We start from the raw sequence: 23,034 nt of genomic DNA, 5'->3' as shown, positions 1-23,034 counted from the left end.
ATCTGTTTTCTACCGCACCCGTTCAAGAATTTGCGTAAATGGTAAGAAGTTATTTATTTATTCTTGGTTAGTGTGGGGCTTGCCCTCCTGGGGTTTGCCAGACCACCAAGGACCAACATGAGAGCCTGTTTCAGGGTTACAATATTGTTTTATTTTTCAATAAGTCTCTCAGTTGCTTTCCAGCAATTGTATTTTTCACTTTCGTTTTCGCTCGCGCTCTGGCTCCAGCCCCAACCTCGTCTCGACTCCTGGCTGCTGCTTATAAAAGAGCTACAGATGATTAGATAACAAGGCCCATGTGGACAATCTACGCACCTGTCGCTGATTTCTAGGCCTGTCCTGGCACACCCCAGTTCGCTGCAGGCCAGCAAGCCACGCCCCCTCCACAGTTAGCTCGAGAATAACAATGTTATTAGAAATAATAATAGACCTATTATACTCTACAAATGTTGGTCTTACTTAAAAATGCACGCGTTTAGTTTTGTTCAGTGTAAAAAGAACTATTATATGGCTCTTACGGAAATACATTTTAAAATTTTTCGCTTTTTGGCTCTCAGCCAAAAAGGTTCCCGACCCCTGATTTAAAACAACTAGCAGACACTAAAATTAATCATTTGAATTAGATATATAGATAGTCATTTATTTATTCCTACAGGAGAGTTCCCTCAGGAAAGTTAAAATAGTGAATTAAATTAGTTTTCAATCAATCTGTTCTCTCTCCCTGTAATGTTTTTCTCATCTTGAATGGGATTGTGCTGAAAATCTTAATTTACCCCCGGGCATTAATAAAATATTTCTGATTCTGATTTGTGAGATGCAATCCTTTGCGCAAGAGCTTAGTAAGTCAGCTTTATGTGTGTTATAAAGTTTACATGTTTTAATACATTCAAACCTTTAGTACAGTGGTTCTCAACCTTTTTTCAGTGATGTACCCCCTGGGAACATTTTTTTAATTCAAGTACCCCCTAATCAGAGCAAAGCATTTTTGGTTGAAAAAAAAGGATAAAGAAGTAAAATACAGCACTGTCATCAGTTTCTGATTTATTACATTGTATAAGAGTGCAACATATTGCTCATTTGTAGTGGTCTTTCTTGAACTATTTGGAAAAAAAGAAACAAATAACTAAAAACTTGTTGAACAATAAACAAGTGATTCAATTATAAATAAAGATTTCTACACATAGAAGTAATCATCAACTTAAAGGCCTACTGAAACCCACTACTACCGACCACGCAGTCTGATAGTTTATACATCAATGATGAAATATTAACGTTGCAACACATGCCAATACGGCCCGTTTAGTTTACTAAATTGCAATTTTAAATTTTGCGCGGAAGTATCATGCTAAAACGTCGCGGTATGATGACGCGTGCGCGTGACGTCAGCATAGTAGAGGACATTTTGTTCCAGCACCGTTCCCAGTTATAAGTCATCTGTTTTAATCGCATAATTCCACAGTATCATGGACATCTGTGTTGCTGAATCTTTTGCAATTTGTTCAATGAATAATGGAGACGTCAAAGAAGAAAGCTGTAGGTGGGAAGCGGTGTATTACGGCCGCCTTTAGCAACACAAACACAGCCGGTGTTTCATTGTATACATTCCCGAAAGATGACAGTCAAGCTTTAGTATGGAACAGAGATGTCAAGCGAACACGGTTTTATTGGATCACACACACAAGGTACAGTGTTTTATGGAGCGATCATTTCGAAAGATCGTGTTTCAAAGAGGGTCCCTTGCGAAGTGCAGAGATAGGCATCGCCACCACCCGTCGACTGGTGCTGAAGAAAGGTGCGGGGCCGACCTTCAGGTTGTACAGGTATGACCATATATTCTCACTAAAACACTAGTAACAAAATAAGCAGATAAGGGATTTTCCAGAACTATTCTAGTAAATGTTTCGAATAGCATCTTAATCGCTTACACTTCTTTTTTTTTTTTCTAGTCCTTCACTCTCACTTTCCTCATCCATGAATCTTTCATCCTCGCTCAAATTAATGAGGAAATCGTCGCTTTCTCGGTCCGAATCGCTCTCGCTGCTGGTGGCCATGATTGTAAACAATGTTCAGATGTGAGGAGCTCCCCAAAGCGTGACGTCACGCGCACATCGTCTGCTACTTCCGGTACAGGCAAGACTTTTTTATTAGCGACCAAAAGTTGCAAACTTTTTCGTCGATGTTCTCTACTAAATCCTTTCAGCAAAAATTTGGCAATATCGCAAAATGATCAAGTATGACACATAGAATGGTCCTGCTATCCCCGTTTAAATTAGAAAATCTCATTTCAGTAGGCCTTTAAAGTGCCCTCTTTGGGGATTGTAATAGAGATCCGTCTGGATTCATGAATTTAATTCTAAACATTTCTTCACATAAAAAAAAATCTTTAACATCAATATTTATGGAACATGTCCAGAAAAAAATCTAGCTGTCAACACTGAATATTGCATTGTTGCATTTCTTTTCACAGTTTATGAACTTACATTCAAATTTTGTTGAAGTATTATTCAATAAATACATTTATAAAGGATATTTGGATTGTTACTATTTTTAGAATATTTTTTAAAAATCTCACGTACCCCTTGGCATGCCTTCAAGTACCCCCAGGGGTACGCGTACCCCCCATTTGAGAACCACTGCTTTAGTAGATCAGGCCATTAGTTTGCATTATTCAATGCAATGCGTCACTTGGACATTTCATAAATAAACATAAAAACATGTATTTTTTGTGTATATTTAAAAAAAATAATTGTTAAATTACTTACGTTTCCTCCGCCTGGGGCATGCTGGAGTTTATTCAGGGAACCACATTTAGCCTGAACATGGCTAAAGTCCAATTTAACGCTCGGAATCATCACCTGTGAATGACAACGTTTTTTTTTTAACAGACAAATGGCGCCAACGGGGTCCTCCAAAGCTGGAGGTGTGTTACTTCCACAGGAGCCCCTCTTCCATTGGAACTATTCCAATTTGAACCTTTCTAACACCAGAAAGGGTGTGTTCTGTATCTCAGCTCACTCCTACCACCACCTGGGCAGTTTTTGCCTCTCCTTGTTTGAATTTACAGCAGTAAAAGACGATTGTTGAACATTCACTCAAGAGATAAAAGAGGAATGGAAAGGATCCAAAATAAAAAAGAGGCAAGGAAGAGAACAGGAAGAGAGAAAGAGAGAGCCGTACATACATTGCCTCCTTTGGGCGTGTGCTTCAGATTATCCTTGGAGCCGCACTTTGACTGAACATGACTGAAGTCCACCTTCTCGTTTAAAATGAGCACCTAGATCACAAAGAAATAATAAAAAAAACTATGTGTGCCTCAACGTTAAATGGCTTATTAATGTTAAGTTGTCACACAGACACACACATTAGGTGTGGTGAGATTATCCTCTGCATTTGACCCATCACCCTCACCCCCTGGGAGGTGAGGGGAGCAGTGAGCAGCAGCTGTGGTCGCGCCCCCGGAATCATTTTGGTGATTTAACCCCCAATTCCAACCCTTGATGCTGTGTGCCAAGCTAGGAGGTAATAGTCCCATTTTTATAGTCTTTGGTATGACTCGGCCAGGGTTTGAACTCACGACCTACCGAACTCAGGGTGGACACCTTATCTACGTGTACATTTAACATGTATTTACAGTTACTGTGCTTTGTTGTGTTATTGTCTTAAAAAACTCAGTCTGCTTGCAGTTATCGATAGTCAGAGGAAGGCCGAAGAAATTGATCCCACAGGAAATGTGTCATGTTTTGTTTTGGATTCATTGGGGACTCTTGTTTGTTTTGTCACCATGCCAACCAATCAGTTGACCTGTCCTCACGACTCACGCACCTGATTCATTTGAACTCACGCGCCTGTTTTCAAGCACCACAGCACTATTTAAGCCTGTAGTTGCCAGGCAGTCAGCTGGCGACATCACCCTCTACTCACCCTCGACACAACCTTGTTATCCGACGTCCCACTGGGTGTGAGTTTTCCTTGCCCTTATGTGGGACTACCGAAGATGTCGTAGTGGTTGGTGTTGTGGTTTGTGCAGCCCTTTGAGACACTAGTGGTTTAGGGCTATATAAGTAAACATTGATTGATCCAAGCCGATGACCCATGTTTCTTTCCCGTTCGAAGTACGTTTTTCGTTATTCATGCCATAGTGCAAGTTTTTGTTTTATGACCATAGTTTTGCCTTAGTGCAAGTTTTGTTTTTATAGCCAAGTTTTGAACCTCCTCTGTGAGCGCCTTTCGTTTGTTCCTTTTTTGAGTTAATAATAATTAAAAATGTCATTACCTTCACGCCATGTCCATTATAATCGCATTGCACCACGGGAAAACAAACCACACCTAAGTCCATGCCTTGACAGAAAAAACTTACTTAGAATGAGAAAGGAACGGGGATCATCGGCATGGATAACAAGGTTGTGTCGAGGGTGAGTAGAAGGTGATAGAGGGTGATGTCGCCAGCTGACTGCCTGGCAACTGCAGGCTTAAATAGTGCTGTGGTGCTTGAAAACAGGTGCGTGAGTTCAAATGAATAAGGTGCGTCAGTCGTGAGGACAGGTGAACTGATTGGTTGGCATGGTGACAAAACAAACAAGAGTGCCCGATGAATCCAAAACAAAACAGAACGTGACCACAAAACATGATCAAAATGATGGCCACATTTAGTATTAACTTTTTAAATTGTCTCAGTTACCCCGTAGGTTTGGATGGATGTTTTCGGGCTATTGAAATATGTCAAGACAAGAGAAGAAAGTCAAAAAGAGGTTCAGAGTGAAGAAGAGAATAGTCAAAGCTTAGTATTAAACATACATACAGGTTTTTCCTCATCACTACTAAACTTTAAAAATGGTATCAGTACTGTTACCTGTCCACCTTTGGGTTGGTGTTTAATGTTGGCGGTGGAGCCGATCTTGGATTTTACATTCTTGAGGTCCGGAAGGGGCTGGTTAAGAACCTTCAGCTGTCGCTGGGCCGAAGAAGGCGACTTGGGCGGAGTCCTAATGATGGCCACCTTCTTCTCCTGCAGAACGCTGAAGGACTTGGGCGTGTGGCTGCCGGGGGTGCGCGAGCCAGGCGTGCGGCAGGAGTAGTTTGGGGGGCTGCCGGGCGTGACCGCCGAGGAGCCCGGGGTGGAGGTGCCGCTGCGGGCTGACCAGGGACGCCCCGAGTCCGTACCTGACGTGACGGAAGACAATTATCTTTCACAGGAGGGACAAAACAGGCTTGGCATGTGATGTTTCATTTGATGATAGCGATGATGGTGACGATGATGCAAATGTACTGTGAATGTACCGGAAAAACTGAGTACAAACGTGAAAAGCAAAACAAATACGCTTAGAACTACAAACCCCGTTTCCATATGAGTTGGGAAATTGTGTTAGATGTAAATATAAACGGAATACAATGATTTGCAAAACCTTTTCAACCCATATTTCATTGAATATGCTACAAAGACAACATATTTGATGTTCAAATATGTTGCAAATAGTAATTAACTTAGAATATCATGGCTGCAACACGTGCCAAAGTAGTTGGGAAAGTGCATGTTCACCACTGTATTACATCACATTTTCTTTTAACAGCACTCAATAAACGTTTGGGAACTGAGGAAAATAGTTGTTGAAGCTTTGAAAGTGGAATTCTTTACCATTCTTGCTTGATGTACAGCTTTAGTTGTTCAACAGTCCGGGGTCTTGTTGTCGTGTTTTACGCTTCATAATGCGCCACACATTGTCAATGGGAGACATAGCTGGACTGCAGGCGGGCCAGGAAAGTACCTGCACTCTTTTACTACGAAGCGACGCTGTGGTAACACGTGGCTTGGCATTGTTTTGCTGAAATAAGCAGGGGCGTCCATGATAACGTTGCTTGGATGACAACATATGTTGCTCCAAAACCTGTACGGACCATTCAGCATTAATGGTGCCTTCACAAATGTGTAAGTTACCCATGCCTTGGGCACTAATACACCTCCATACCATCACAGACGCTGGCTTTTGAACTTCGCGCCTATAACAATCCAGATGGTTATTTTCCTCTTTGTTCCGGAGGACACCATGTCCACAGTTTCCAAATATAATTTGAAATGTGGACTCATCAGAACACAAAACACTTTTTCACTTTGCATCAGTTCATCTTAGATGAGCTCGGGCCCAGCGAAGCCGGCGGCGTTCCTGGGTGTTGTTGATAAATGGCTTTCGTTTTGCAGAGTAGAGTTTTAACTTGCACTTACAGATGTAGCGACCAACTGTAGTTACTGACAGCGGTTTTATGAAGTGTTCCTGAGCCCATGTGGTGATATCCTTTACACACTGATGTCGGTTTTTGATGCAGTACCGCCTGAGGGATCAAAGGTCCGTAATATCATCGCTTACATGCAGTGATTTCTCCAGATTCCCTGAACCTTTTGATGATTTTACGGATCACTGAAAAAAGGTTGAGAACCACTGTATTAGAAGACCTGGCACCAAATATATTTGTCGCAGGCTGAGATTTTTTTAATGACAGGTTATTCCATGAATTTATTTTTATTTTGTATTTTCCCCCTGATTTCGCGGGCATATTTCAAGATGACTGCCATGATTGATTGCGGCAGTGTGATGCAGGTAGCATGCGATATAATTTTCACATATGTATAGGCCACAACAGAGCACAGACCTAAAACCCAATGAAAATTGTCATTTATGATGTCTTTTTTGTTATTTTTGTTTTGTGATGTGTAATGTCTATATGTTTAAATGTACTGCATTGAAAATGGATTTCCCCAACGGGGACCAATAAATATAAATCTAAATCTAAATCTAAATCCTTTTGGAATGTGCTAGATAAGACTGCATATTGGTCCGATCAAGAAATTAATGCAGTTCTGGACAGAAATAAATGTTGCTGAAAATGATGCCACAGCAAAAGATCATCCATAATGTAACACAATTTCAATGTGTGAACTTTTTATGCCATTCAGTGGAATTGTATGCTCACTGACTTGAATTCTGATAAGATTTGCGGAGGTGTATTGTAATACGCAAATTGTGATTATTTTGATCTATTTCCACAGTGGGAAGCACAAGGCACTATAATTTTTTTCAATTTGTTTATGTAAGTTGCAAGGGACAAAAGAAGATACCAACACTAACAGAAAACACTTGTCAGTGGATGTTGCAAAAGAGGTTAAAGGCCTACTGAAACCCACTACTACCGACCACACAGTCTGATAGTTTATATATCAATGATGAAATATTAACATTGCAACACATGCCAATGCGGCCTTTTTAGTTTACTAAATTGCAATTTTAAATTTCCCGCGAGTTTCTTGTTGAAAACGTCATGGAATGATGATGCGTACGCGTAACGTCACTGACTGTCCGGAAATATAAGCAGCTGCACCACTTGCGGCTAAAAGTCGTCTGCTTTAACCGCATAATTACACAGTATTTTGGACATCTGTGTTGCTGAATCGTTTGCAATTCATTTAATAATGGAGACTATAAAAAACAATGTTGTTGGTGGAAAGCGGTGTATTGTAGCTGTCTTTAGCACCGAGACACAGCCGATGTTTCTTTGTTTGTTGTGAAGCGGAGCGGTCAAGCGAACATGTTTTCTCTATGTTAACCAGCATGTTTTTGGATGGGGAAATTGTGATATATATCTTACCGGAGAAATCATTGGATTATTCGTCGTGCTGCAGCAGCGGCAGCTGTGAGCTTGGCTCCTCGGCTTCTCTCTGAGACACTTTGTGTTCACTGCAGCCATCCGACCTCGAGGTATGTCTTTACAATCTTTAAAATCTCACTAAAACACTATTAAAACAATAAGCAGATAAGGGATCTTCCAGAATGATCCTAGTAAATGTGTCTAATTACATCGGAAACGCTCACACTTCCGTTGCCCGGAGCCGTCGTCTTTTTTACATTTTTTTTAATATTCCTTCACTATCAATATCCTAATTCACAAATCTTTCATCCTCGCTCAAATTAATGGGGAAATTGTCGCTTTCTCGGTCCGAATTGCTCTTACTGCTGGTGGCTCCCATTAAAAATAATGGGAATATGTGTGGAGCCCTGCAACCAGTGACGTCTTGCGCACATACTTCCGGTAAAGGCAGGGCTTTTCTATTAGGGACCAAAAGTTGCGAACTTTATCGTCGATGTTCTCTACTAAATCCTTTCAGCAAAAATATGGCAATATCGCGAAATGATCATGTATGACACATAGAATGGACCTGCTGTTCCCGTTTAAATAAGAACATCTCATTTCAGTAGGCCTTTAAGAAGATGCCAACAGGAGCTCTACCTGCCGTACTAGGGGCCCTTCCAGACCTGCTGTCGGCCTTGGCCTCGGTGCTGAAAGCTTCAAGTGATGCAAAATGAGAAGTGGAATAGCAGGATGGTGAATTAGAATAAGTTAGACTGGAGACATGAAAATGAGATGACTGTGTGAAGGTTGACTTTGCCCGTAGCTTACAAGTTGGCCTGCAGGGACTACTCTCCTCTTGTTCAGCAGCCGGAAGGTGGCGGGTCAGAGACTTGGACGGCCTTGGAAGAGATGACCTTTTCTCCGGGCTGCGGTACGCTCTCTCCTGGAACACAAAGTCGAGTCAGTCATATGTTTTTTTCTGCATGGTCCATTGCTCACATTCTTCCACCTCAGTCACTCTACCTTTGGCAGAGGGTGGGAGCATGCAGAGGTGGGGCGGGTCTCACTGAGCACCGCCCCCACCTGGGGGCCCCGTTTAAGACTACAGGCAGAGGCGGGACGGGGCAATTGCTGATCGGACCCCTGGCGCTGCAATGCCATCTTTAACATAACAGGCCGTGTGGGGCTCTGGGTGGCGACCGTGTCAAGATGAGGGGAAGCATGCCACATAAATGGAGTAACAGACAGATGGATAAATTATGACATGAGACCGGTAGAAGAGGACATGACATGAATCTATTTATGGTTTCTTATTTTAAATTCAGACACAAATGTATACCGTATTTCCTTGAATCGCCGCCGGGCATATAGTATGCGCCTGCCTTGAATTACTGACGGGTCAAACCCGCTTCGCAAAATAATTAGCCCATGCTTATTAGTATTACCGCCGGGTCAAATTCGTGACGTCACGAGTGACACTTCCCCTGTCATCATTTTCAAAATGGAGGAGCATACTTGCCAACCCTCCCGGATTTTCCGGGAGACTCACGAAATTCAGCGCCTCTCCCGAAAACCTCCCGGAAGAAATTTGGTCCCGAAAACCTCCCGGAAGAAATTTTGTCCCGAAAATCTCCCGAAATTCACGCCCCCTCCAGCTCCATGTGGACATGAGTGGGGACAGCCTGTTTTCACGTCCGCTTTCCTGTTACATAAACAGCTTGCCTGCCCAATCACGTTACAACATCTACGGATTTTTATAAAAAACTGCACACACAAGGAGACGAAGCAGAAGAACGAGGAAGTTACAGCCATGGCGACGCCGTCTGTAATAGAGTGATTCTATGTTGTTTGTTGCCATCTCCTGGTGAATGTTGGATATAGTGTTATGGAGTTGCTTTATGATTGGCCAACAATTTACGTGGTGTTGGGCACCTGACGGCAAGTGACTCTCGCCGGCACGCAAATGGCAGAACAAAGGTTACTCAAATAGTGAAAGGTAAGTGTTGTGTTTTTTTTTTAGTAACCAGCAAGCACAGTACTGTTAGTAGAACAACTGTGTTTTATTACTGTGTATTTGATAGGTGCCATCTGAAATTCAACTATTTATTTTATTTATATATATAATAACATAAATATATATAGCTAGAATTCATTAAAAGTCAAGTATTTCATACATATACATATCTATATATACATATATATATACATATATATATATACATATTTATACATATTTATATACATATATACATATTTATATATATATACATATTTATATAAATATATATATATATATATATATATATATATATATATATATATATATATATATGAAATACCTGAGTTGGTGAATTATACTCGTCCCCTCTTAACCACGCCCCCGCCAAAACCACGCCCCCTCCCCACCCCCCACCTCCTGAAATCGGAGGTCTCAAGGTTGGCAAGTATGTGGAGGAGGCTGATTTCAATACCGGTAATTTAAAATCGCATAAAGGGAAGAAGATTAAAAGCTATTCAGTAGGATTTAAGGTCAAAGCTATAAAAAGAAAAGTAAGCAGCTATGTTTTATTAATACACCGTAGCTGCGTGTGTCAAATATGAGTCATTAAATGACTCCCGCCTCCTGGTGGTAGAGGGCGCTAGTGATCCTTCTTGCGACTACTCGGCTGCAGAAGAAGTGACAACGAGTGACGTTACATGTGCTGGGAACGGATTTGACGCGGGGGCTGCACGACGGACCTTTTAGGATGTAACACCACTACTCCTTTGCTGGCTATGTAAACAACCGGGCTGAAATAAAGCATGTTCCAGTCCTAAATACCCAGTGTATTATTTATAATTCATGGTGGCAGCGGTGGGATAAAGAGATGTTCGAGGATAATACTGTCATCGCCCGCATGTGAGGAGCCGAGCTAACTGATAGCAGTTTTCTAAACTGGACTTTCAATCGAAGCAGGAGGTAATTAAGGAAGATCTCCATCGAGACGGAGAGACTTTTAAAACTGAAGAAAGATAAGGAAGACTTCTATAAACAAGTTATCGAAGCTTTTGATCAGAAGGAGCTGGCATGGACTTCATTTATAAGTAAAGGAAAGACCATAATAAAGTTTTTTTAATTAAATGTGCTTGTCATGTTATCCTTACATCACACTCAAATGTTTACTGCATACCTTTGGTAAGTGCCGGAGTGATAAGAGGTTTTAAAATAAGTAGCGCATGCTTACCTTTACCGCATGCCTTTGGTAAACGCCGGAGTGAGAAGAGGTTTTAAATTAATTAGCGCCCCGGCGGCAATTCAAGGAAATACGGTAGTCAGGTTATGTACAAGCCAAAGCAAACACAAAATACAGTAGTACCTCAACTTAAAGGGAAACCGCACTATTTGAAATTTTGCCCATCTTTCACAATCATCATGAAACACATGATAACGGATGGATTTTTTTAAAGCATTCTAAATATCAAATTAACATAAATAAAAGTGGAGCATGTTCTCCCCGTGAATGCGTGGGTTCCCTCCGGGTACGCCGGCTTCCTCCCACTTCCAAAGACATGCACCTGGGGATAGGTTGATTGGCAACACTAAATTGGCCCTAGTGTGTGAATGTGAGTGTGAATGTTGTCTGTCTATCTGTGTTGGCCCTGTGATGAGGTGGCGACTTGTCCAGGGTGTACCCTGCCTTCCGCCCGATTGTAGCTGAGATAGGCGCCAGCGCCCCCCGCGACTCCGAAAGGGAATAAGCGGTAGAAAATGGATGGATGGATGGAAAAGTGGAGCTCCACTATTCCACCCATAATATCTGATAACCATTCAAAAAGCGCCAACAATACACTGTTTACATTTTGTGACTTGAATATTAACCAGTGATATTGTTATTTTAAGCGCTAACGCAGACAAACTATTTATAGCGACATAGTGATCCGTGTGTCCCTATGTTTACATCATCGAGCAGTCTGCTGTTTCCTCGCTTCCCTGCTCCCTGTAAGTTTATTGTAGATCATAAATCATGCATCTCACGTGAAAGGTTGATGGCTGAGAATGAAATCCAACAAGTTGGGACACTTTAAAAGCCAGTTAGGACATGGAACTGGCAAGAACACCACAAAAAGCTCTTGTTCCACTGAAACCCGCCCACCCCATTTCTTTGCAGGGATTATGAGACATCCTTCACCTAAATGGGAATATATGAAGATTCTAGCAGTCAGCATCTGAATGACCGCAGACCTTGTAGAAGTAAGTGATGTTTTATAATGTTTGTTGGCTCTCAAAGTCTGCAGTCAGCAGAAATTAGTGATGAAGAAAAAAAGCAAACGTAATGCATTTTTGAAATTCATGCACCGATAATCAAAATACGTAAATATTAGATGTTATTATAAATGTCCTTGTTACTATTTTTCATATACTGTATACTTACATCATGTATATAATGGAGGTGTTTGGATGTTTTTTTAAGGGGCTCTATAGGCAGAATTGAATGGCTACCATAGGCTCCATTGTAAACAAATTTTTGATCAAATTATTTAATATTTAGAATGCATTTAAAAAAAATTACATCCGTCGTCATGTCTTTCATAAAGATTGTGAACGATAGGCAAAATTCCAAGAAAAGTCCAGTTTGGCTTTATGAGTGTTTTCAGATAAGAACTGTCTCGACTAATTGTTATGCTATGAGTTGCAAGCAAAAAGGACCGTGCTGAAACAATGAAGTGGATGATATTCATTGAATTAAAGAAATAAATAATCAAAAACACAATAAAGTGTGCAGTAGACTCGGTAAAGAAGTTGGAGCATTGCACTTGCTAGTCTGCTCCATGCTGAAACAGATTAAGACGATAACACCAGCCAAGAACGTTGGAATAATATCCAAACGATGAGCATTTATCCATGAAAATATAGAAAAGCTGCTGATGGTTTGAAGGAGAAACAGCTTGAAAGCAATATTGTAGAAGTCCACTTTCCAAGGTAAATGCTAGGGGTGTAACGGTACGTGTATTTGTATTGAACCGTTTCGGTACGGGGGTGTACCGAACGAGTTTCTAAGTCAAAGTCTTAACAAGCTGCTTTGCTTCTTCTGCCTCTATCTCAGCACCCAGCATTGTCCCACCCACACAACCATCTGATTGGTTACATACATAGCGGTAACAGCCAATCAGCAGTGCGTATTCAGAGCGGTAACAGCCAATCAGCAGTGAGTATTCAGAGCGCATGGAGTAAATGCTTCAGCGTCGATCAGAAAGGTGTTTAGCAGGTGAGCATAAGGCAACGTACTCTCCCCAAATGATAATAAACACCTCCCAGTCAACTACTATTAACATCATTATGAGCCCGTTGACCTTCTAGAAATTTAAACCGCAGCTCAGCTCGCTCGCGGATCTGGCTTGAGGTGAAGGCTAATTAGCTTTTAGCGTAACGTTAGCTCATTTTGCGGTGTGTGTGTTAGATCATTGTGCGGTGTGTGTGTGTGTTTTACAGACAGAAAAGCTTTGAATGGCAGGGTCCTTGCTATAACATGTTGATAAAAATATAACATTTACATAATAAAAATCAACTACAGGCTTCCCAAATGCTGTGATAAATTAAGCATGATGAGTTGACTTAAAACTTTTTAATGTTGCACTTTTTATATGTAGAAGAAAAGTTGTCATTTTATTTAATCTGAGCAACAATTTGAGACAGTTTAATGTTGATTAACGTGGGCAGAATTATTATAGTGTTCCCAATGTTAAAAGGATAAAGCCATTGTTTACAAATTTGGAAAATAGATAACCCAATAAATAAATAACCCAAAAAAAAAAGATTTTGTTGTTTTCTTACTGTACCAAAAGTGAACTGAACCTTGACCTCCAAACCGAGGTACGTACCGAATCGAAATTTTTGTTTACCGTTACACCCCTAGTAAATGCTGCACATTACATTACTTCAACAAACTACTGTAGTTGTTTGTCATACAGTCTATTTTATCGGTTTTATACATTATTTCTTCTTTGAACTTTACATGTTAAAATTGTGCTGTTAGGGGAAGGCAAGCACCAAATAAATTGATTTCAAAGGGTGATGTTGACTTGAGATTGTTTCTTGAAGTGTTTTAAGTTAAGAGCTCTGTGACAGAACCAATTAAAGGCCTACTGAAACCCACTCCTACCGACCACGCAGTCTGATAGTTTATACATCAATGATGGAATCTTAACATTGCAACACGTACCAATACGGCCGGTTTAGTTTACTAAATTGCGATTTTAAATTTCCCGCGGAAGTATCATGCTAAAACGTCGCGGTATGATGACGCGTGTGCGTGACGTCACGCCTTGTAGAAGACATGTTGTTCAAGCACCGTTCCCAGCTATAAGTCGTCTGTTTTCATCGCATAATTCCACAGTATTATGGACTCTTTAGAGCTGAATCTTTTGCAATTTGTTCAATGAATAATGGAGACGTCAAAGAAGAAAGCTGTAGGTGGGAAGCGGTGTATTACGGCCGCCTTTAGCAACACAAACACAGCCGGTGTTTCATTGTTTACATTCCCGAAAGATGAGTCAAGCTTTATTATGGAATGTGAGATGTCAAGCGAACACTGTTGGATTGGACCACACACACAAAGTACAGTGTATTATGCAGCGATCATTTCGAAAGATCGTGTTTCGAATAGGGTCCATTGCGAAGGGCAGAGATGGGCATCGCCACCACCCGTCGACTGGTGCTGAAGAAAGGTGTGGGGCCGACCTTCAGGTTGTACAGGTACGACCACATAATCTCACTAAAACACTAGTAACACAATATGCAGATAAGAGATTTTCCAGAATTATCCTAGTAAATTTGTCTAATAACATCTGAATCGGTCCCACTGCCCTCGTCTTTTTTTTCTTTTTCTACTCCTTCACTCTCACTTTCCTCGTCCACGAATCTTTCATCCTCGCTCAAATTAATGGGGAAATCGTCGCTTTCTCGGTCCGAATCGTTCTCGCTGCTGGTGGCTATGATTGTAAACAATGTGAGGATGTGAGGAGCTCCACAACCCATGACGTCACGCGCATATCGTCTGCAGGCAAGGCTTTTTTATCAGCGACCAAAAGTTGCAAACTTTATCGTCGATGTTCTCTACTAAATCCTTTCAGCAAAAATATGGCCTTATCGCGAAATGATCAAGTATGACACATAGAATGGACCTGCTATCCCCGTTTAAATAAGATAATCTCATTTCAGTAAGCCTTTAAAGGCACACGCTCAGCTTTTCTCCGGTAAGAACTGACTTTTCAACCACAATTTTCTCACCGAAATCTGCTGGTTGACATTTGTTAGGATCCATGTTGGCTTGACCGCGCTCTGATCCATAGGAAAGTTTCACCTCCGGGAATTTTAAACAAGGAATCACCGTGTGTTTGTGTGGCTAAAGGCTAAAGCTTCCCACCTCCATCTTTCTACTGTGACTTCTCCAATATTAATAGAACAAATTGCAAAAGATTCAGCAACACAAATGTTCAAATGACTGTGTAATTATTCCGTTAAAGCAGACGACTTTTAGCTGTGTGTGTGTGCAGCGCTCATATTTCCTTAAAACCTGTGACGTCTTGTGTACACGTCATCATTCCGTGACGTTTTCAACAAGAAACTCCCAGGAAATTTAAAATTGTAATTTAGTAAACTAAAAAGGCCGTATTGGCATGTGTTGCAATGTTAATATTTCATCATTGATATATAAACTATCAGACTGCGTGGTTGGTAGTAGTGGGTTTCAGTAGGCCTTTAAGATCGTACATTGAGGTACAACTATAAAGAAGATTAAAGAAGATTAACGAAGAAGGATATCCACTTTTATATAGATGATATCTATACTTACAGAGTTTCTCTGACGAGACAGATGCAAAGACAGAGGCTGGCATGCAACACAGAATGAAAGACACACATGCAAAAAAAACGTTTTCATGCAATATACAGAGAGAAAAAAAGCAGGCACTTACAGTTGGTCTCTCCCTGGACTGGTGGACACTTAAAGGCTGGTTGCTTTCAACGCCTGCAGAGACACAACAGACTTGCTGTAATGGCAAATATCAGGCAACAGGGGGAGCAATTTGGGAATGCAGGGTGTCAAAACTCAGCAGCTCAGATGAAATCCTGCATCCATACCCAGGTCAACATTGTGGTCAGTCTCTTCACACAAAACAGCAAAACAAGTCAAATAGCCAGAAGAAAAAAAAAAGAAAAGTAAAACCGGAACATTACTGTGAACCAGTATGACAATCATAGAAAACTAAGTGCAAAACATATCTGAAATATGAAGCAGAAGAAAGAAGGATTTGCAGCACATGATGTTTGCCAGCCACAGTGCACCTGCTTACAGTCACCAATAGATAGAGAGCAGTCATCAATAACCCTATGGCCAGTTTTGAAGCCATTTTTTTAACCGCATCATCTCCTTTTAATCAATCCCACTGCTTTTTACTGGCACTCTCTCGATCCATGGTGCAGAAATCCCGGTGACAAGTGTTCACCTTTGCGTCTAGCAGGGGCGTGAAGCGGAGCGGGCCGAGGGCGTTTGGCCACCGCTTTGGCTACACCTTTTCGACTCTGGAGGGCGGAGACCTTATGATGGTCCGCCCTCCGCACGACACCTACTAGCAGAGAGGAGAGACAGGATTAACCACAACACTGCGAGGCGGTTGCCGTGGTGTCATTGACACAAACACAGAGCATTAATACAAATGAAGTGTAACCTTTTTTCTTCTTCATCTCCTCTTTTGGATGAAAGTTGGGAACTTTCCGTGATACTTTAATTCCTCTGCCAGGGGCCTGTTTAGCGGGCGAGTCCCCCCTGGGCACACCCCGGGTTGGGGGAAGGGCGCCGATTTGCTTTGTCATGATAGTTTTGTCATTATCTGAAGCAGAGAGGCGTCAAAAGAGGAGCCAATGCGCCACAATGCTAGATTATGATCACGTGTTAATATTGAAGAAACAGTGGAACCTCTCAAGTTGAACACCCTGGATGAGGTTGGTCGATTTGTAATGCAGCAAAATAAATCTTTGTATTTGAGTTTTTAAATTGTCATGAAAAATGTCGATGACGATCCTGTTATGACTTATAAATATTGCATATAACAAAACTAGTGCGTATGCCTGCGTATCCCTCCACCCAAACAAATAATCCCATGTGCTGGTGTCTCGCTCTCTGTTTATGTTTAATTGAGTAAGACTGAGAAATAAGCGACCATGGGTCCAAAGAAAGTTGCGAGTGCCAGCACTTGGATTAAAAAAAGTTGAGGAACACTATTGAGGAAGTCAAAGAACGGTATGAAGGTGGCGTGGGACTCGCTCTGGCAGTTTGCACCAAAAAGTCTTTGATAAAAATAAAATTAATGTTGATTTATTCATTTCTTTTGTCATTTATTATTATGCCTCATTTTTGCATTGTTTTTTGTCCGAATTGGTCTACGAAAACTGAAGTACATCTGCACTACGTAAAAGCTAGGTGTGTAACAGTACATGTATTTCTTTTGAAACGTTTGGGTACGGGGGGTTCGGTTCGGTATGTGGGTGTACCGAACGAGTTTCTTAGCTAAAGTCTTAACAAGCTGCTTTGCTTCTTCTGCCTCTGTCTCAGCACCCAGCATTGTCCCACCCACACAACCATCTGATTGGTTACATATATAGCGGTGACAGCCAATCAGCAGTGCATATTCAGAGCGCATGTAAAATGCTTCAGCGTCGAGCAGATAGGTGTTTAGCAGGTGAGCATAAGGCAGCGTACTCTCCCCAAATGATAATAAACACCTCCCTTCTAGAAACATAAACTGCAGCTCAGCTCGCTGGCAGTTCTGGCTTGAGGTGAAGGCTAATTATCTTTTAGTGTAACGTTAGTTCATTTTGCAGTGTGTGTGTTAGCTCATTGAGCGGTGTGTGTGTGTGTTTCACGGACAGAAAAGCTTTGAATGGCAGGGTCCCAGCTATCACATGTTGATAAAAATATAACATTTACATAACAAAAATCAACTACAGGCTTCCCAAATGCTGTGATAAATTAAGCATGGTGAGTTGACTTGAAACTGTTTAACTTTTTAGTAGAAATTTTTTTTGTCATTTTATTTAATCTGAGCAACAATTTGAGGCAGTTTAATGTTGATTAACGTGGGAATAATTATTATAGTGTTCCCAATGTTAAAAGGATAAAGCCATTGTTTACACATTTGGTTAATAAATAACCCCAAAAAATATATGTTGCTGTTTTCTTACTGTACCGAAAATGAACCGAACCTTGACCTCCAAACCTAGATACGTACCGAACCGAAATTTTTGTGTACCGTTACACCCCTAGTAAATGCTGCACATTATTATTACATTACTTCAACAAACTACTGTAGTTGTTTGTCGTACAGTCTATTTTATCGGTTTTATACATTATTTCTACATTTTACTTTATAATAAACACCTCCCTTCTACCTTCCTTCTAGAAACTTAAACTGCAGCTCAGCTCGCTGGCAGTTCTGGCTTGAGGTGAAGGCTAATTATCTTTTAGTGTAACGTTAGCTCATTTTGCAGTGTGTGTTAGCTCATTGTGCGATGTGTGTGTGTTTTACAGACAGAAAAGCTTTGAATGGCAGGGTCCCTGCTATCATACGTTGATAAAAATATAATTCACATAATAAAAATCAACTACATGCTTCCCAAATGCTGTGATAAATTAAGCATGATGAGTTGAATTGAAACGGTTTAATGTTGCACTTTTTATATGTAGAAGAAACGTTTTGTCATTTTATTTATTCCGAGCAACAATTTGAGGCAGTTTAATGTTGATTAACGTGGGCAGAATTATTACAGTGATCCCAATGTTAAAAGGATAAAGCCATTGTTTACAAATTTGGAAAATAGATAACCCAAAAATTAATATTTTGTTGTTTTCTTACTGTACCGAAAATGAACCGAACCGTGACCACTAAACCGAGGTACGTACTGAACTGAAATTTTTGTGTACCGTTACACCCATAGTAAAAGCAAAGTATTTCTACCATCTCATAGTGACTTTCAACGGGGGTCGACTACATTTCAAACATTGTACAGTGGTACCTCGAGATAAGAGTGCTCCAGCTTACTAGTTTTTTTTTTGGGTGCGAGTCGTCTCTCGGCTATATATTACGTTTCAGGTTCCGAGCAAAAATTTGGGTAATGAGCCTCCCACCACTAGTTGGTGTAGCAAATGCCATAGTGTACCCAGATCAAAACAACAATATAGTGTAACTTATAGCTAGATATGGACATAACTTTGTTTTTCCAAACATTGGAACAAATGAGTATGAAGGACAGTGCTAAGAAGAAGTGGATGACATTCACTGAATTAAAGAAATAATCAAAAACCACGATCGAGCGCTGTGGAGAGGCGGGGCTGGCGGTCCGTCGGCGGGGGAGGGCCCAAGATGGAGGCGTGGACGGCGAGCGGCGAGGCGGGGCGCGCCGGCACAGACGCCGCAATCGAGATCAGGTGCGGGGGTTGCGCACCTGTACACTATTAATGAATCTCCTCTCGCTGTATAAAAGGGTATCAGCAGCACGAGAGGCGGAAGAGAAACGAGAGACACGAGAGCCAGAAGACGCAGCGCATCCAATGCGGAAGAGAGCGAGAGGCAAACGATGCGGGCAACTGAAAAGTTACCAGAAAAAGATTTTCTTCATTGAAAAATAAAGAAGTCTACACCTGCTCAAGCAATGTCCTTCCTTGATGGTCCTGGGAACCCACGCGACGGCAAGAATCTGTCACAAGCGTGTTGCCAACTTGGTGAAGCAATTCGAGTGTATCACTGATAGTCTGCCCCATACTGAAGCAGAAAGAGTCCAACGCCATCCAAGGCCGTTAAAGTAATATCCAAACAGTGAACATTTATCTATGAAAATATGAAGACGCTGTTGATAGTGTGTTTGACGGAGAAGCAGCTTGAAGGAGATACTGGAGAAGTCTGCTCTCCAAGGCAAATGCTGTACTGTACTCCATAAAACTACTGTAGTTGTTTATAATATATTGTTTTTATCCAATATTTGATATCTAAAAGTTTGTTTTTCTTTTTAAAAAGGCATGTCCCGTGTTAAAATTATGCTGGTTTGGGGGGCCAAGCTATTTCAATTAATTTCAATGGGAAATGCTGTTTCGCAATACTAGTTTTTCCAGGTACAATCTGCGTCACAAAAAAGTTTAACTTGTATCTCGAGGCACCGCAAAGATATTCAAAACAGATAATAATTTGGACGTTTAGAAAACCGACAGAACAAATTGTATTAAAGCTTTTTACATAAAAACTGGATCAGGCTATTTATATTTCCATTAACTTCTGTATTGGAATCGAAAACATCCTGTCTCTCCAAACGGATTTTGTTCCACGTTAGAGGTTCCACTTTGTGTCACAAGATATTTATTCTCAGTACCTTTTGAACAAATCCAACTACTGCGTGGGACGTCCGCAGCTTCTTCTTCATGAACAGCTTGACTGGTGACTTCCGACTTCTGACTTATTCTGTTAAATCTGTTCTCCGTATTTGTCTTCTTCTCTTCAACATCCGAACCAAGCATCTCCTTCACGTTACCCGTTTGCCGCTGTGGCAGTGATGGGTCATCAGAGCCCACAGAGGTGTTGCATTTCTCAATGCTGTGGTTTTCCAATTCAAGCATCTCAGGTTCAGCCTGATCCTCTTTAGAGAGCAGATTTATTCCAGCATCATATTTTATCTCCTGTGGCTCTTCAGCAATCTCAGCATCATCATCCTCTTCCACTTGTGTTTGAGGTATAATTATACTTGGAGAGGGTAATTGTGGCTTAGGAGAGTCTTTCTGTAAGTAGAATATACTCTTCCCATCTGAGGGCTTTAGGGCTTTGGGGAGTTCCTCCATTTCTCTTGTTTCTGATCTTGCAGTGGTCCCGTGATCACCTGGCATTTTTTTGCCCTTGTTTTCCTGCTCAGGTTTTTCTCTTGGTCGGGTATTAATCCCATCAGGCTTAGCTGACACCTTCTTTGTCTTCTCTCCAGACAATGGTATTCCTTCAGAGGCACTACCCAGGCTTTTGGGTGAGGTGAGAGTCAAGGGAACCTGACTGTCAGTGTCTAAAGACGTAAATATGAAGGAACTACCAGGCGGGACAGGAGAGGCCTCTCTTGAGGAGTCTCTTTCAACATCTACTTCGGGAATTGGTTGGATTTTCACATCATCAGGTAGACCGCTCTCCAAACGTAATTCGGTCAGTCTGTCTTTTGGAGTGGTCTTTGGGATTTTTAGGCGATCCGGTTTAATTCCAATGTTCACAGCCCTTTCAAGTATCACCCGTACAGGCCCTTTTTGGGCTATTCCATGGTTAAACACTTTATGACTACCTTCCACTTCAGTAGCTCCAAGATTGTCCACTTGGACCTCTATCGCAGGAAAACAAGAATAGGACGAGTCTTCTGGACTCGGCTTGTCAGCAGGGGAAGGCATGGGTCCAGAGTAACCCAGGTCCTGCAGTTGTCTTTCATCACCCAGCAGGTTTGAAGTCTGCTCTCCAAGGGTGAGATTGGCCAAAGAGCTACGGAGAACATTGGCGGGCATTGACTTTCGTCTTATGCCATCAATCTGCCGGGAGGTGCGAGCGAGGTCGCCTGCTCGGTCTGAAGTATCACAATAGGTGCTTGATTGCTCAGAAGTGTGTGGATCAGTAGGTAGTTGATGGTAGGTGTGTTTCTCAGGTAAGGTTATGATTAAATCAGATGAAGGCAACACGGGGAAACATTTCTCTGAACCTTTGGTGACTGGGGACCAGCTTTCGGACAAGGCTCTTGATCTCTGTGCTTTTACTTCCCTTGTTGCATTGCCGTGCTGATCTTCACCTTCACTTATCGCCATATCTGATGCTGTGACCAACTCAAAGTAGGTTTTTGATCCCGACTTCATACAAGTATCACCTGTGGTCATGAATTCAGCACCAACGTTTGAATTGGATTTAATCGCAAAGGTGGCTCCCTTGCCCTCCACAGCCTCCGTTATCTCCATTCGGACACTTTCTTCTGATTGAACTGCAGGTTTGAAGGAAAGTGTACAGTTTTGTGCTGAGTCAAGTTAGCTATAAGCGGCTTCCATTAAAGCTGAGCAACGACAGCCAAGCCAAGGCCTTGTGCACACAGAAACAGTCGCTCTCCAAACACACTCGGCAGTGCACCCACCGGGTCGCACGTGCACGACTGCAATGACGTTATGACTTGCATGATGTTAGATGGATAAAAGTACAAACGTACTATTGAGTTCTTATGGAAGGAATACAGGTGGGTTGACAAAAACTGGTCAGCCTGAGAGCAATTACTTGATTATATTTACAGGATTTAATCCAGAACTGTAAAACTAATTATATATAGTTTTTCATCCCACAGCCCAGCTAGCGCTATGTGTCCAGCTCTGACTATGAAGTAAATACTTTGATGACATGATTTTGTATAATTACTATCAAACCACACTCGCTGATTAATTAATTGATCGCTTAATTGTTCACGCATAGGAAACCATAGTGTCTGTCATAATTGAATTTTAAGTCATTGATTTATAATTTATATTAGGGCTTGGCGATATATATCGATATACTCGATATATCGCGGGTTTGTCTCTGTGCGATATAGAAAATGACTATATCGTGATATTTGAGTATACGTTCTCACGCAGTTGCTTTTAGCTGCGGGCATTACACTACAGGCTGTCATGTCTTGATGATCATATTTTGTTTAATTTTGTTAGTTTACTTCAAGACTCCATTAGTTCCTATTTTTACACTCAATGGTTTTGTTAGTTTTCACCTGTCCCTAAGTCACACACCTGTTTTGACTAATCATGTAACTATTACCCAAACCGAAAGTTGCCAGGAAGTCAGCCTGGTGACTATATATCTCAGGGGTGCCCACAATTTTTCTGCAGGCGAGCTACTTTTCAATTGACCAACTCGAGGGGATCTACCTCATTTATATATATCATTTATATTTATTTATTTATGAAAGAGACATTTTTGTAAACAAGTTAAATGTGTTTAATGATAATACAAGCATGTGTAACACATATAGATGTCTTTCTTTCACAAAGACAAGGATATAAGTTGGTGTATTACCTGATTCTGATGACTTGCATTGATTGGAATCAGACAGTAATGATGATAACGCCCACATTTTCAAATGGAGGAGAAAAAAAGTTGTCCTTTCTGTACAATACCACATGAAAGTGGTTGGTTTTTGGCATCTAATTCATCCAGCTTCCATACACTTTACAAAAAGAACATTGGCGGCAAATTCCGTAGCTTGCTTGATTGACATTCACGGCACCCGAGGGTCTTGTGAGATGACGCTGGCTGCACATTTCCTATCTTCACAATAAAAGCCCTGCTTCATGCTGCCTGCGCTAACAAAATAAGAGTCTCGGAAAGCTGGCGTGCACAAGT

General features: G+C 41.3%; 1 protein-coding gene across 1 annotated transcript in view; it reads right to left on the bottom strand.

Annotated features, from left to right (window-relative positions):
* The window catches only part of LOC133544544 (microtubule-associated protein 2-like), a 145,108-nt gene that overhangs the window by 5,215 nt on the left and 116,859 nt on the right, over positions 1 to 23,034 (bottom strand). Inside the window, exons 8-18 of the mRNA XM_061890001.1 lie at positions 20,015 to 21,634; positions 16,324 to 16,485; positions 16,102 to 16,221; positions 15,571 to 15,623; positions 15,450 to 15,485; positions 8,641 to 8,805; positions 8,446 to 8,560; positions 8,275 to 8,331; positions 4,850 to 5,160; positions 3,182 to 3,274; positions 2,763 to 2,855 (exon numbers count right to left, since the gene is read on the bottom strand). Of these exons, the coding sequence (XP_061745985.1) occupies positions 2,763 to 2,855; positions 3,182 to 3,274; positions 4,850 to 5,160; positions 8,275 to 8,331; positions 8,446 to 8,560; positions 8,641 to 8,805; positions 15,450 to 15,485; positions 15,571 to 15,623; positions 16,102 to 16,221; positions 16,324 to 16,485; positions 20,015 to 21,634 (2,825 nt within the window). The remainder of the gene's footprint in view (positions 1 to 2,762; positions 2,856 to 3,181; positions 3,275 to 4,849; positions 5,161 to 8,274; positions 8,332 to 8,445; positions 8,561 to 8,640; positions 8,806 to 15,449; positions 15,486 to 15,570; positions 15,624 to 16,101; positions 16,222 to 16,323; positions 16,486 to 20,014; positions 21,635 to 23,034) is intronic.

Source organism: Nerophis ophidion, linkage group LG27 (assembly GCF_033978795.1).
Source record: "Nerophis ophidion isolate RoL-2023_Sa linkage group LG27, RoL_Noph_v1.0, whole genome shotgun sequence".
In the NCBI taxonomy this organism is placed as follows: Eukaryota; Metazoa; Chordata; class Actinopteri; order Syngnathiformes; family Syngnathidae; genus Nerophis; species Nerophis ophidion.
The sequence above is the reverse complement of the archived record's forward strand: the minus strand, read 5'-3'. Positions and strand labels throughout refer to the sequence as shown.